Source organism: Lutra lutra, chromosome 9 (assembly GCF_902655055.1).
Source record: "Lutra lutra chromosome 9, mLutLut1.2, whole genome shotgun sequence".
NCBI classification, from domain to species: domain Eukaryota; kingdom Metazoa; phylum Chordata; class Mammalia; order Carnivora; family Mustelidae; genus Lutra; species Lutra lutra.
In genome coordinates, this window is record NC_062286.1 from 118,267,467 (window position 1) to 118,281,389 (window position 13,923).

A 13,923-nucleotide genomic window follows, 5' to 3' on the forward strand; every position below is an offset into this window, starting at 1 on the left:
GCATTACCTTAAAAAACAAACTTCTCTTGGGCTCCTTTGTCCACCCTTTCCCCCTTCCAGGGAGCTCCCAGCCCCTCATCTCCCACTTCTTGGCTCATTTCCTTATAAGAGCCGCCCCCCTCCCCTGGTCAGGTCCTCCCCAGTCCTCATGGTACCCTCTCCTTGTCTTGACGCCCCTCAGTGCCACCCGGATTAGGCACCGGCCACCTGCTTCCTCCTGGGGCTGCTGGCGGCCAGCAGCTGGCTGTGACCTTGGCGGTGAGCTCTGCCCTGCCTCGTGCCGGTGGGCGCGGGGCTCCCCCTGCCTCATCTGGAGTGCAGTATGCTGGTTGTCCCCGCTCGCTAGGAGGCCCCACACCGCCACGTGGCCCTCCCTGAACCAAAGAATCCCTTGGTGACCCCGAGGGTCAGCCAACTCTCCCCATAGATCCCGTCTGCACCTTAGTAGTGCGTCCCAGGGTCCGCATGCTCTGCAGGAGAGACTCATGTCCGTCTCTCCGTGCTGGGAAGAAGAACGTATGGGCCAAGGGTGCGTGGTACCACAGGGGACCCCGGGATCTGACATTTGCTGTTGGGAGGATGGGGGCTAGAGGGAGCCAAGGACATGACACTTCCCACTGCACAAGCCCAAGTCCCTGTTCTGCCTCTTATCAGCTGTGTGGCCTCGGGCATGTTAACCAACCTCTCCGAGCCTCAACATCCTTGTCAGCAAGATGAGGATTGCAAAGATAGCTGAGTTCGGACCATCGCACGGAGTCACGGACATAAAGTGCTTGGCGGTGTCCAGGTTTTCATAAGTAACGCCCAAATAGTGGCTGGGTCATGACTGTCACTGGTTTTGCTCAGTAGCAGGCAGTCGCTGCTTACTTTATGGACTTCAGATTATCCCACAACCCTAAAAGGGTGCAGAGAGGACTCTCCCCATTTTACAGATGTGGAAGTGGAGGCTCAGAGAGGAGGTGGAGAGGTATCCGAGATCCCACAGCTGGACGGTCAGGCAGGATTTAAATGCAGGGCTCTCTGGCCCAGGAAGCATGCCCACCCTTAGCCCCAAAATGGGCAGCCTGGCCCTGGGCAGCCCACTGCGCCCCCACCCCCGCCGAGCACCAACTTCTGACTGGAGCAGTGGGATTTCTCTCCTCTACTTCCCACCTGCTTCAGCTCGAGGTGCCTTCCCTCTGCCCCAGCTTCTATCAGGGTCTTCTCTCATCCAGACCTGGGGCTGGGGGTCTGCCCATCCCCGGGGGCAAGCCAGCTGACCACCCCTCCTGCTGGAAGTCTCCCCTTCCAGTTTCCCTGCACATGCTCCTGCTGCCCTCACCCCGTTCCAGCTCTGGCCACTGCCACTCCTGCCCCTCTCCACATCCCCTGGCCCCTTCCCAGGCCCCAGATCTGAGGTCTAACTGCCATTTGCCATGCTAGGGGCACAAGAGACAAAAGCTCCTGGTTCCTGGGCCAACCACCTGATGTGGAACCTCTCTTCACCTTCCCATGGCAGCCCTGTGAGATGCGTGATACCACTGGCCCCATTTTACAGAGGAGGAAACTGAGGCTCCAAGAGGGGAAGCGACTTGTTTTAAGGTCATCGGGCTAGTGAGTCACAGTGCTCCGCTCGAACCTGGGGCTGGTCTGTGCTCCGGAGCCCAGCCCGGTGGCACTGCTCCACATGGCCTCATCACAGACTCGAGGATTACTGGTTCAATCCCAACCAGAATTGTCATTATAGCCCCCTTTCGTGGAAGGCTTTGCAAAGCCCACACCCTGCTACGGCTGCCACCATACCATACCATGTAGTTTAGAAGTCAGATGTCCGTGAAGCCACAGCTGGCATTGCCCCCATTTTACGGATGAGACAACTGAGGCTCAGAGAGGGGAACTGACTTGCCCAAGACTGCACAGCAATAAATGGCAGAGCCTGGACTCAGCCTCTGCCTCCACATTCCCCATTCCTCCTCTGACACCCCCCATTCAACATAAACCCTTTTGTCCCCAGCCCGTTCTGTCCCTGCTCCAGATCTCCCAGAGAAGCCCCATCCCCCATGGTGCTTCCCAGGAGGAACTCTCTGAGCTGGACCCCCTTTCTTTCCCCCTCGGCCCAGGCTTTCCTGTCACCCCACAAAGTGCTTCTTAGCCACCCTTGGGAGGACAACGGCTATCTGGTTTGGGGATCTTTGCAGTGGAGAGAGGGGTCAGCAGCCTCTACTCTGAGGCCTACCTGTCAGGCTTGATTTCAGGGCATCTTCCCAGCTACCCCACAGGGTGTGGGTTACCACCACTGACACACAAGGGGTTCAGGGATCAGAGCAGGCAAGCCATTTGCCCAGAACCAGAAGCTGGTGGCAGACCTGGGGTCCAAATGCAGGCCTGTTGTTCGCCATGTTACTCTCCTGTCTTCCCTAGTTTTGCTCTACCAAAAGTGACAAGCCACTATTGAAGCATTTCACAGGATTCTCTCTCTTGGTTTTCCCATCAAACCCGCTGGGGAGGAATAATCAGCAGACCCATTTTTCAGATGAAGAAACTGCGCCATGAAGTGCTGACTTAGCTAGGCGCTTGTGTAGGCTGTACCTTGGTTTGCTAACCTGTAGAATGGGGTCATAACAGCCTCCTCCCAGGGTGGCTGAGGGCTGCACAGGATCATGGAAGCCAGGGGCTCGTGGAGACACGCCCTCAGGACACTCGGAGATCAGGCCTGAGTGCACTTTTCTCCACCCGCCGGCATCCAGTCAGGGCCTGGCCTGCCAAAGGAAGGGCCCCATGTCTCCTTGAACATTTCCTCAGCCTGGGGATGCCGGGATGCCGAGAAAACGATGAGTCATCCACCCAAGCATAGGCCTCCCAGGAGCCTGCAGTCGGGTCCCAGCCGGGGCGTGGAAGGTTCCAAGCTAGGGAGGGGGCCCCGTGGGCACGATGACTCCCAAGCTGGCCCCACGGAGCCCAGAGTCACCACAGGCCCCTACTGCCACATGCTACCGGCCTTAAGGCCAGCTCTTAGACTCCGCCCACAGGCCCCTGCCCCTGTCCCCCAGATCTGTACAGTTGTCCACGTTCCTGGTGTCCTAACCTCCCCTCCTTCCACCCAAGAAAACTGGGCCAACCCTGACCCTCGAACACCATTCTCCCCCCTCCTCCCGTCACCTACACCCAGTCCCTTGTCCTATGAGGGAAGCAGCCCATCTTCTTCCTCCCAGGCTAGCCTTATCTCTCCGCACCTCGTAATTCCTTTACCTTTTGTCTCACCTTTATGGACTACGTCTTTCTCTTGCCCAGTACTCTAGGGTTCATTCTAGAACCCAAATCTGACCTTCTCTCCCTCCATTAAAAACCCTCCTGCGGACTCCTTGCTTTCCCTTATGATGACACAAGGAGATAAGGACACACTAGTTCCTTTGCCTGGCTTTCCAGATCCTTCTCTTCCATCTGGCCCCAAGCGATTTTACCAGCTCATCCTCTCAGGACTGCACAGTGGTTTTCAAGCTGATTTACCCGTCCCCACCCCATCTGAAATGTTCTGCAGAACATGCTTCCTCGAGAAAGTGGCCCCAGTCACCATCACACAGAGTCTGCGCTAACCTGTGAAAACCTGTCCCACCTCCGAGCTCCTGCTCACATTCGCACCCCCTGGAATGAGCTTCCCCATGCTTTGCTCTTGCTGAAAAATTTGGCTGGGCCCTCAAGGTCCAGCTCAAATGTCGTCTTCCTGAGGACTCCCTGGACACAGTTGGGCAGGAGGAATGGTCCAGTCCCACACCCTGGGACTCCCGAAGCCCTCTGAGTACAGAAGTGGATGGGCAGTTCTCAGACTCTAACTCTGAGGCATCTGCTGCCCCCCACAGTGGGGAGTCCCTTCAGGGCAGCAGCTAGTCTCTGTCCTGTGGACACAGCAATGAACAAAACAGACTGGTTTGCCTTGGCAGAGCCCACCATCTTATGGGGAAACAGGTACCAAACTTATAAACTAAAAACCATCCATAATGTCAGGGGTTAGTAAGAGCTAGAGAAAAAAAATTAAATACAAGGGGAGTGGTGAGAAGAGTCCAAGGGACTTAAAATGGTCCTGACTGGGTGATCCAGGAGGACTTCTCTGAGATGGTGACATTTGAGCAAAGACCCAAAAGAGGAGAAGAACCAGCCATGTAGAGATCTAGGGAAACAGCCTAGGGAAACAGCCAGTGCAAGGGCCCTGGGGCAGAGTTGTGATTGGTAGTTTTTAGAATAGCAAAGAGGTCAGTGTGGCTGAGACCAAGTGGGCAAGGGGAGAGTGGAGTGAGGTGAAGGCAGCAGGCAGCTGGGGCAGATCGTGCCTGGCTGTGGAGGCTTCAAAAAAGACCAGCTCTTGCCTTGAGTGAGACAGGAGTCTTGGAGGGTTCTGAGCAGAGGCAGGGGAGAATCTGGTTTGTCTTCTGCAGTTTCCTCTGGAGTGTGGGTTGGAAGGGATTACAGGGGAGCCAGAGTGGGCACAGTGGGGTGGCTGGAGGGGGTGGAGGTGGTGAGAAGGTGAAATCTGAGATGTATTTTCAAGGTCAAAACAACAGTATCTGCACACTGTTGGGGACAAGGAGCTATAAGAGAACCATTAACATGACTCCCAGGTGTGGCCGAGAAGGGGCAGGACGGGGCTGCCGGGACGGGGATGGGGGAGAGCAAATGAGGGGCGAGTCACCTGCCTGTTCACACCCAGCTCTGGTGCTCTCTGGGATCTTGAGCGAGTCCCCGCCATTCTCACCCTTAGTTTCCCCCCTTCCTGGCTTGCCTAGAGGACCGGATGCTGAGGGAGTGGATGACTTTGTGGGAGAGAACAGGCCCCACCTCCCAGCTGCTCTGTCTCCGCACCCCTGCAGCCTGCCCAGGTCGGGTTGGGGTCTGGAGCTGCAGGTGAAGTGAGGGGGAAAGACGGGGTGGGGGGGCAGGGGGGCGGGGGGTTGGGGCATCTGTCTCCCACCAGGCTGAGTCTTAGGCAGGTAAAGGGCTGCCTTGAGCTCTGAGAAGCTTTTGTGGGGTGTCCCAAATGAGGGGACCCCCTAGGCCTGGGGTGGGGAGGTGCAGAGAGCTAAGGCACCCATGGGTCCCACCTCCACACCCTGCGGCTGAGAGGGTCAGCCAGCCACGGAACCCAAGCCTGGCCACTTCCTCACTGTGGGACTCGGGCGGGTTTCCTGGCCTCCCTGATGCCAAGTCCTCATCCACCACACAGAATCCAGGGCGATTAAATGAAATAAAGTCTGGTGCGTGGCAGGGGCTAGAAAACACAAGAGACGGGCTCAGGTCCCTGACCAGGGAAGGCTGTCATTACAGTGGCCTAACTGTATTCCAAGGTCCTGGAGCCCAGAACTCGAGTTCCTGGCCAGAGACTGGAGCAGGGGTGGGGATGGGGGGTTAGAAGGGAGAAGGCCTCCAGGATGCCCATCCTACTACCTTTCTACCTGCTGGACTCCTACAGGCCTTGGCAGAGTCCCTAGCTTCGACCCTCTAGCGCCCCTCCCAGACCTCCAGGACCTGACACAGCACCAGGAAGGGATTCAGAGGCAGGAGGGACACAAAGGGCATTCCTGTGTAATAAGCAGGGAAACTGAGGCTCAGAGCAGGACAGAAGCCAAGCAGGGCAGAGAGTCCCCAGCTCTGGAGGCTCGTGCCACACCCATGCCCTCACTGAGCCCCTTCTGGTGTTCTGCGCAATTCAGTGCAACACCACCCAGCCCCTAATGGCACCGGGGACACACAAATGACTCTGACACAATCTCTAGGGAACCAGTAGTTCCTGCCCACTAGCTACGTGACAGGGACTTGGCTGCATGCTTTCTTTCCATGGGCCCATTTAATATCCACCATGGCTCTCATCGCCATCCCCATTCTCTGGATCAGGAGACTGAGGCTCAGTGAGAACACAGAGCAGCTAGCATTTCCTAGGACTTGCACGTTCTTCAGGCTCTACATTGCTTAACGCCTTAATCTTCACACCAATGCTATGAGGGAGACAGAATGATCAGCTACATTTTACAGATGAGCCAACTAAGGTCAAACTGGTGAAAGGGCAGAGCTGGTATTTGAGCCCAGGGCCCCGCAGCTAGAGACCCCAAGCCCTTGCCCTCCCCTGTGTGTCAGGGCAGGCCAGGGGCAGGGAGTGGACTCAGGAGTCCTCATTCTGACAAGTTGCCCACTGTGACAGGCCCTCATCCAGCTCTCTTCTGCTCCCTGTCCTGTTTAGGGGCCCGGGGTCCAGACCTGGCTTTGATACAAGTCAGGAGACAGAACCCCACTTCATGGGGATAAGATCTTTTTACAGGCACAGGCACACGGTAGGTGACTCAGAAGCGGTCACTGTGGTGATAGTTGGAGAAAAGCAGGAAACATTCAGGAAGTGACAGTGGAGCTCTTCCAGCTTGCCAAGCCTCCTGGTGATGGCGCTTCAAGCCCATTTTCCAGATGAGGAAAGTAAGACCCCGAAAGGTCAGGCAGGATACTTGCCCGAGGTCACATGGCAAGGAAGTGGTGGCGTTGGGCTCTGTCGGTCAGGACCCCCTCACTTCAAGTTCAGAGCCCTCTCTTCCAGAAGGGCACGCCGCCCCCCCCCCCCCCCGCCGCCTTGGTGCTTGGCTTCAGGGGCTCGGTAAGTGCCTCAGAGGGCAGGGAGTGGAGGAGGAGGAAGAGGAGGAAGGCTGGAAACAAGGAGGTGCCTCGGACATTGTAATGGGGATGGGGACAGGGATAGACACATCACCACTTCTCACACCCACTCCCTCCCTGCCATGTCCTTCCTGCAGTGGTGGAGGCTCTGGGGGGCAGCTCGGGCTGGGGTGGCAGCTTGGGCCGCCTCTGTGATGACGAAGGACACCCCTGACAGCCCTGCACTGCCAGACTGCTGGGGTTTCTTCAAGAGGATCTGGAACATGTGTGCCTGCACACACTCACGCTCGTGGTCTTGCCAATGCCCACGCCCCAGGTGCTTGCACATCTGTCAGCGCAGACGCCCGCAGTCACACACGTCCACCGGCCTGTAGTCTCCCTTTCACCTGTACACACGCGCGTGCACACACGCACCGCCCCAGGCACACGAGCATCCCCAGCCCGCACATGGACAAGACATGCACACTCACACCCACACAGTCACACTGCTGCACACACACACACACAGAGCCTCCTCGTGCACACACATGCTCTAGCCCATGGGCACACGCGCTCGTGCATGATACTCCATCAACCCCACAATCTCTAAGGTTGGAGAAGCCCAAGCTTGCCTGAGGCTGGGTCAGGCTCTGGATCTTTGTCCCTTGTGGGCAGCCACAAACTGCCCACCACCCCCCTTAGTCTTCCCCACAGCATTTTTAGGGTCCTGGATGGGCCTCCTGTCTTTCAGACACCCCAGGACAAGAAGGCAGTCTTGGGGGCTGTGCCAGGTTTTACCCAAGGAAGAAGATATGCTGTCCCCACGCCCAGCGGAGAGTGACCTAGGATCTGGAGGGGAGGTCCCGGGAAGGCAGAGCCTAATCATCCAGCATCACCCAGGCTCTGAAACACAGCCCCTAGAGTGCCCAAGACTGCATTCACCCAAATCACTGAGGCTTAATTGCAAAAGAGCCCACTTCTGCCACTCAGGAGAAATCCAAATGGGGCCCCTGCCAGATGTCACTGTCAGGCTTCTCCTCAAAAGTCCCCCGGGGACAATGGAGGTCTCCCTTCTTCTCACCCCTTACCCATCCTTGAGAGTCCCAGTTAAGTCCCCAGATGCCTCATGTGGAGCCAGTCCTGCTTCCAGCACCGGACTGTGATCCCAGACATCCTGAGCAGAGGGATTCTTATAAACTAATTCAGACTAAGGTGTAACAGACTGAAAGCTTGTCACGAAGGACCTATGCTTTCCAAGGGATCAGGCCACGAGACCCCTCAGATGGCGTCAGAACGGAGACGTGTACAAGCAGTAGCCAAGCTCACGGCCTGCCCCTGTCAGCAGTGAGGCTTAGTACCGCACCTTGCTAAGCCTCAGTTTACTCATCTGGAGGAGAGCAGGTGAATAGCAGCATTGACCTCTGGGGGATGGCGAGAATCTGACGAGTCGATGTGTATCAGTCCCTCGGTACCGGGACAGGCACACGATAGGTGACTCAGAAGCTGTCACTGTGGTGATAACTTGGAGAAAAGCAGGAAACATTGAGGAATTCAAGCGAAGGTCACAGCATACATTACACCGGGCTAAGTCAGAGGCCATTTCCCGCCCAGACCAGTGGCCGCAGGTGCCAAAGGTTTTACACAAAAGCTCTGGGGAGAAAGAGCGAAGACTGAGAAAATGCTCTCCGCTAAATGAACGTTGTCTGCAAACTGGGAAAAGACCACCATTAGTCAATTTGGCCAGCGGAACACCTGGGGTCCGGCTCGCAAAAGCCTAATGTTGACAGTGGGGTTTGGCAAGCTGGCGTTTCCCCTCGGGGAATGGGGCTCTAATGGGGGGATTCACAGCCTGTGATGGGCCCACGATGCCCACAGTGGAGCACAGAAATCTGTATTCCAGTCCCGGCTTCCTGCCAATGGAAAGCACCTCTCTCGAGGCCTCGGTCTTCCCACCCGGAAGATGGTCGATTTGAGCCGAGAACATCTATCTCCAAGGAGGTCCTGGGACTTGACAGATGGCCCGGGGCCCCGCCCCAGCCATAACCTGTGGCCCTTGAAGGCCCCAGAGGGGACAGCCCCACTCGAAGAGACCAGAGGAAAAGGAAAGAGGTTGGTTCACTTTGTGGCCGACGCTGGAGTGGAATCCGAGGGTCTTGCCTCCAAGCCGTTTGCTTCCCCTGCGCGGCATTGCACGGAGGCCAGAGCAGGCCAAACACAAGAAATAATAAATCCTAACCAGGCTTTGCCCAGTCAGGAGGCCCCGGCTGGCTCTTGTCATAAAAAGATCTTATCCCCATGAGCACCCCATGCCGCGGGTGGAGGACTCCGCCCTCCTCCCCTCAGCCCTCAGCCCTCAGCCCTCCGCCTCCACTTCTATTTCCTGTGACAACCTGCAGACTGGAGACCAACTTGCCTCTCCCCCACGCCCAGGCTCGGCTCAGCTCGACCCCCGCCCCGCCCCCGCCCAGGCCCCAGCTGCAGGAGGCCCTGGCAGAGTGTAATTCCCCAAGCCCTCCTCTCCGCCCTGGGCCCGTCCGGACAGATTAAGCCTTTGTCACACACACCCAGAAAAGCACAGGGCCAGATGGGACGGGACAAGTGGTGTCAGATCATCGACCCGCGGCCGCCGGCCGGGACTAGGGAAGGGCCCAACCACAGCACCGCATATGGCTGTGGGAGGAGGCAAGGGGGCCCGGGGAGGGGGCAGCCAGAGAACAACATGGAAGAGAGATGACACACCATGGCCACCCTTGGGACAGCACACCGAGCGGGGACCTTGGTTCAGCCACTGGATATGACCCAACACCCACAGCCCCTCTTCCCTGAATTTTCTTTTTTTTTTCTTTTTTTTTTTTTTTTTTTGCTGTTTGCACTCCCTTGGGGGCTCTGAGGGCTTTATCACATCCTTAGCTAGGCACGCCTCCCCCACCAGCTGGGTGCCCGGGAGCAGGCAGAGTCCCACGGCCACAGTGCCCCACACCCAACACAAGGCCTATGGGGGCCGAGCAAGTGCCTGGGACAAAGATTTACAGCCTGATGACCTTCACAGAAACCCACCCAGGACAAAACTACAGGATGTCTCCCAACTGCCACCAGAGGCAATGGCAACTTTATGTGTGTGTGTGTGTGTGCGCGTGCGCGAGAGCGCAGGCCCATGAAGGCAGGGGGATGTCCTTTGCACCTTTCAAAGATGGTCCCATTCAGCCCCTCCCAGGAAGAGGCCATGGCTGGCCCAGAATTCCCAGCAGGATTTGTTCCTCTTAGATCAGTGGAAAGAAAAATGGAAATATAAAAATAATTACTGAGCTCCAGGAAGGTGCTCGGAGATGGGGGTGGCAGGACTCCGGGCAGCTCCTGCGGCTGGCTCCAGTCGGCTGGGCGGGCGAGTGGCAGGTAACTAACGGACTCTCTGGGGACCAGCAGGCCAGGCAGGAAGGCATGGGGAGCCGGAGGAGCAGGCTGTCAAAGGAGGGCACATCTGCTCTGTTGTGTTTGTCGTCCTCCTGGCAGCCTGGGCAGGGAGACCTGGGTCCCCTTTCTCTGCCTCCCAGGCAGGTGGTCCCTTGGGGAAGGCTTATTATTGGTCTGGGAGCCAGGGTGGAGGCTGGTGGGGGCCCTGATGTCAGGAACAGGTGAGGCAGGTCAGGAGGAGCCTCAGGAAGGATCTGAAGGGACTGGCTGGGCTGGGAGGAGCTGGAGCCCAGGCCTAGCACCCAATTTCTGCATGTGGCCTGGATGGGTGTGTGTGTGTGTGTGTGTGTGTGTGTGTGTGAATGCTCATGCTTGCTCTGCCTTGACAGCAGCGTTGCTAAGAGGGTAAAGGGACGGCCCATGATGCCTACTCCCTAGGGGACAGATGGACCCACACAGAACCGGTGAGCCAGCTGACAAAACTGAGGGTCACCTGCCTCTCAACTTCAGTACAGGGTACGGTGGGGGATCCTGCTTCCTGCTATGGGGAAGGTGAACCAAGACTCTCAGCTCCCTGGGGAGGGATAACCAGGCTGGGGTAGGAGGTGCTAGCTGGCTTGGATGGCTGAGGGCACTGACCCAGGGGAGGGGGCACGGACCCAGTCAACCACCTGGTGGGTCACTGACCTCAAAAAAACCCCACAAAAAACAAAACCCACACTTAGACTGGGGACACTAGCCCAAGATGGGGGGAACCCAAGGGGGTATGGAACTGGGAGGGTGGGGAAGACTGACCTAAGCTGGGAAGAGGCAATGGCCCTTAGTCCCCGTATGGGCAAGCGGGCACTGATTTGGGCTGGGGGAGGGGTCCCTGACTCAATCAAGGGAGGGGACAATGACCCACACTTCCCGGGTTGGGGGGAGAGTACTGATTGGGGCTGGGGAGGGGGGGGTCCCTGACTCGCGCGGGGTGGGCCACTGCTCCAGCCTCGCCCTCCGGGAATCCGGCCCCGGCGCACCCCTTGGCCCGGCCCCATGCTCCGGGTCCGGCCGGAGGCGGCAGCGGCGCAGATGGGCTGCTGGCGGCCGCAGCGGCCGCGGCGCGGTTATCAGCGCTCCTCGCAGATGGGCCGCCCGCCCTCCGCGCTCACGGCGCCCCACTCCCCGCGGCCTGTAGCCCTGTCCCCTAGGCGCGGGGGGGAGGCGCCTCCGGATCCGCTCCCTGGCTCCCGCCTCCCTCCCTCGCGGCCCCCTCACCCCGCGGGCCCGGGCCCGGGCGGCCGCCGGAGGGGGAGGGGGAGGGGACAAGTGCACTTTTCGTAACGACCGAATCAATTGTGTGTGAAGAGCCCGCTCCGGCCGGGGACGGGGCTGAGCGCGGGGCGGGCGGGCCGGACGGGGGAGGAGCACGGAGGGGGGAGCGGGGGAGCGAGGGAGGGAGGGAGGCCGGCGCGGGGCGGCCCGGCTCGCTCGCTCGGGCCGGGCGAGGCCGGGGAGGGAGCGAGGGGGGCAGGGAGGGAGGCCGGCCGGGCCGGGTCGGGCCGGGGGCTGAACGCACTAATGGAGGGTCTCCGCGACGGAAAGTTCAAAGCTCAGCAGCGCCCCGGGAGCAGCCGCCCCCCCCAGCCCCCACCCGCTGCAGAACAATGAGGTCCCGGCGGGGGAGCCGCGGGGCCCGCGCCGCACGCCCTCTCCAGGGCGCCCCGGGCCGGAGGGGACGCCCCCGCCCGGCCGCCCGCCTCCTCCCTCGCGGCGGCTGCGGTTCCCCGCCCCCTCCCCCACGCCACCCCGCCCGGACCGGGCAGGCCCCGGGGACGGGGGAGGGGAGGGGATGGATAGGTCAGGCCGCCCCCGTCCCGGGGAGGGGGGAGCTAGGGGCCCGGGGGGCGGAGGGGGCGCCCCACCCACCCGCGCGAGGCTGCTCCTGCGCCAGGCTGCGGCTCGGGCCGCCCCTCCCCGGGCCAGCCCCGGGTGGGGTCGGGGAGACAGTGCCGGGGCGGGCCCCCTCCCCTGGCGCTGGGGAGCCGAGTGGACTCCCCGTCCCGTAGCGGCCCCTGCCCCCCCTCCCGCGGCACCACCCTCCACACACACACACACACACACACACACACACACGGACACACACAGACACACAAGACACACAGACACACACACACACCGCCCAGCCGGCCCGGGGGCGGGAGCGCGAGGCGCCCGGGACAGGCAGCCCCGGGGCGGGCGGGGGGGAGGCTCAGGCTTCGGAGCAGCCGCCTGCTGGCTGGGGGAGGGGACGGGAGGACGGAACATGCTGGGGTGAGCTACCCGGGACAGCCCGCTCGGCACGGCCACGGCCCGGGCAGCGGCGCAGAGGGGGGCAGGGACGCCCCGAACCCGGAGCGCTGCCTGGGCGGGCCGGGGCGGGCGGGTGAGCAGAGACGCGTGCGCCTCGGGCGGGCCAGACCCACGGACAACCTCAGGGACACACGTTCGGACATACATCCACACCCCCACACCCCGCCCCCGCCCGCCCCGAGCCCCGCGGCGGGACCGGCCCGCGGCCGCCGCGCGCGCACTCACCGAGCCCGTCTTGACCGGCACATACACCACTTGGCCCATCTTGGGTTCCCGGCCGCTGCCCAGGCGGAAGCCCTTGGAGCGCACCCAGAACTGGAACTTGCCTTTCTCGCCCGCCGCCGGGCCGCTGCCCGCGCCGGTCCCGCCGCCGCCCTGCAGGACCTCGGCGATCCGCTGGTATTTGCTGCGTGTCACCGTCTTGGTTTTGGCCGAGTCGCCGTAGGTGCGCAGGCACCAGTCCCGGAACTGGCGGCCCAGCTCCGAGTCCCCGGGGCTGCGCTCGCGCTCCCAGCCCCCGCGCAGCAGCAGCGTTGGCTTCGGCATCCTCCCGCCGCGCCCGGCGCCCTCGGGGGCGGGCCGGCCGCCGGGCCGCCCGGTGCCGGGACTGGGCTGGGCTGGGCCGGGGCGCGCCGCGGCCCGAGCTGTCCCGCGGTGTGGCTCCGGCGCGGCTGCTTGATGGGCACGGGCGGCGGCCGGACGCGCGGGGCTGCGGCGCGCTCTGTCCTGCTCGGGCGGCGGCAGCGGCGGCGTTGGCGGCGGCGGCTCCGGCTCGCCTCCTGCTCCGCCTCCTCCTCCCCCCCGGCCGGGATGCGGGAGCGATGGAGGCAGCTCCGGGCCCGGAGGTGCAGAGGGGGCGGGCCGCCCCGCGGGCGGCCGGGGGAGGCGGGAGGCGGGGAGCGGCTCCCGGCGCGGGGAGCGAGACCGAGCCTGGGCGCGGGCGGCGGCGGCGGTGGCTGTCAGCTCGCGCGGCTCATCCTGCTCCTGCTCAGGCTCCCGCTGCCGCTGCTCTTCCTCCTCCTCCTCCTCCCGCGCCCGCCTCCACCACGCCGCGGGATCCCACCTGTTAGAGCGTCGCAGCCTTCGCCGCCGTCCCCCCCACCGCTCCCGCGCCCGCCCGCGGGACCCAGACCCCGCCCCGAGCCGGCCCCCGGGGGCGCAGGGGCTGCCGCGCCCGCAGCCGCCGAGAGGGCAGGAGTCGCAGGCGCGCAGTGCCCAGCCCAGGGACTGAGTTCCCTCTGGTCGGGCCTGGCCCCGAGCCTCGCAGGCCGTGCTGCGCCCGGACCCCGCGGTCTCGCAGGGAGTAGGGCGCAGACCCCGCCCGGCCACAGGCGTTCCGGCCTCCCCCGGCGGCCCCGCCCGATTTTAGTCCCGCGCGGGCGGTACAGGGCAGGCGCCCTTCCCTCCTTCCCGCAACTGGCCTCCTTTCTCCGGTGCGAGCCCAGCGCCAGAAGAGCAGTGTTCCCCTGGGAAACCCCAAACCGCCGCCCTTTGGGGGCCCAAACTTCCTTCCCTCTCCCCTCACCCCGAATTCCCCGAAGTTTTACCGGCCTTACTTCTGCCAGACCCACTGCTCTG

General features: G+C 61.8%; 1 protein-coding gene across 1 annotated transcript in view; it reads right to left on the reverse strand.

Annotated features, from left to right (window-relative positions):
• Positions 1 to 13,071, reverse strand: part of NOL4L (nucleolar protein 4 like) — a 130,885-nt gene extending 117,814 nt beyond the window's left edge. The window contains exon 1 of the mRNA XM_047745193.1: positions 12,571 to 13,071. Coding sequence (XP_047601149.1) covers positions 12,571 to 12,891 — 321 coding nt within the window. The 5' untranslated portion in view covers positions 12,892 to 13,071. The remainder of the gene's footprint in view (positions 1 to 12,570) is intronic.
• Between the last annotated feature and the right edge of the window lie 852 nt (positions 13,072 to 13,923).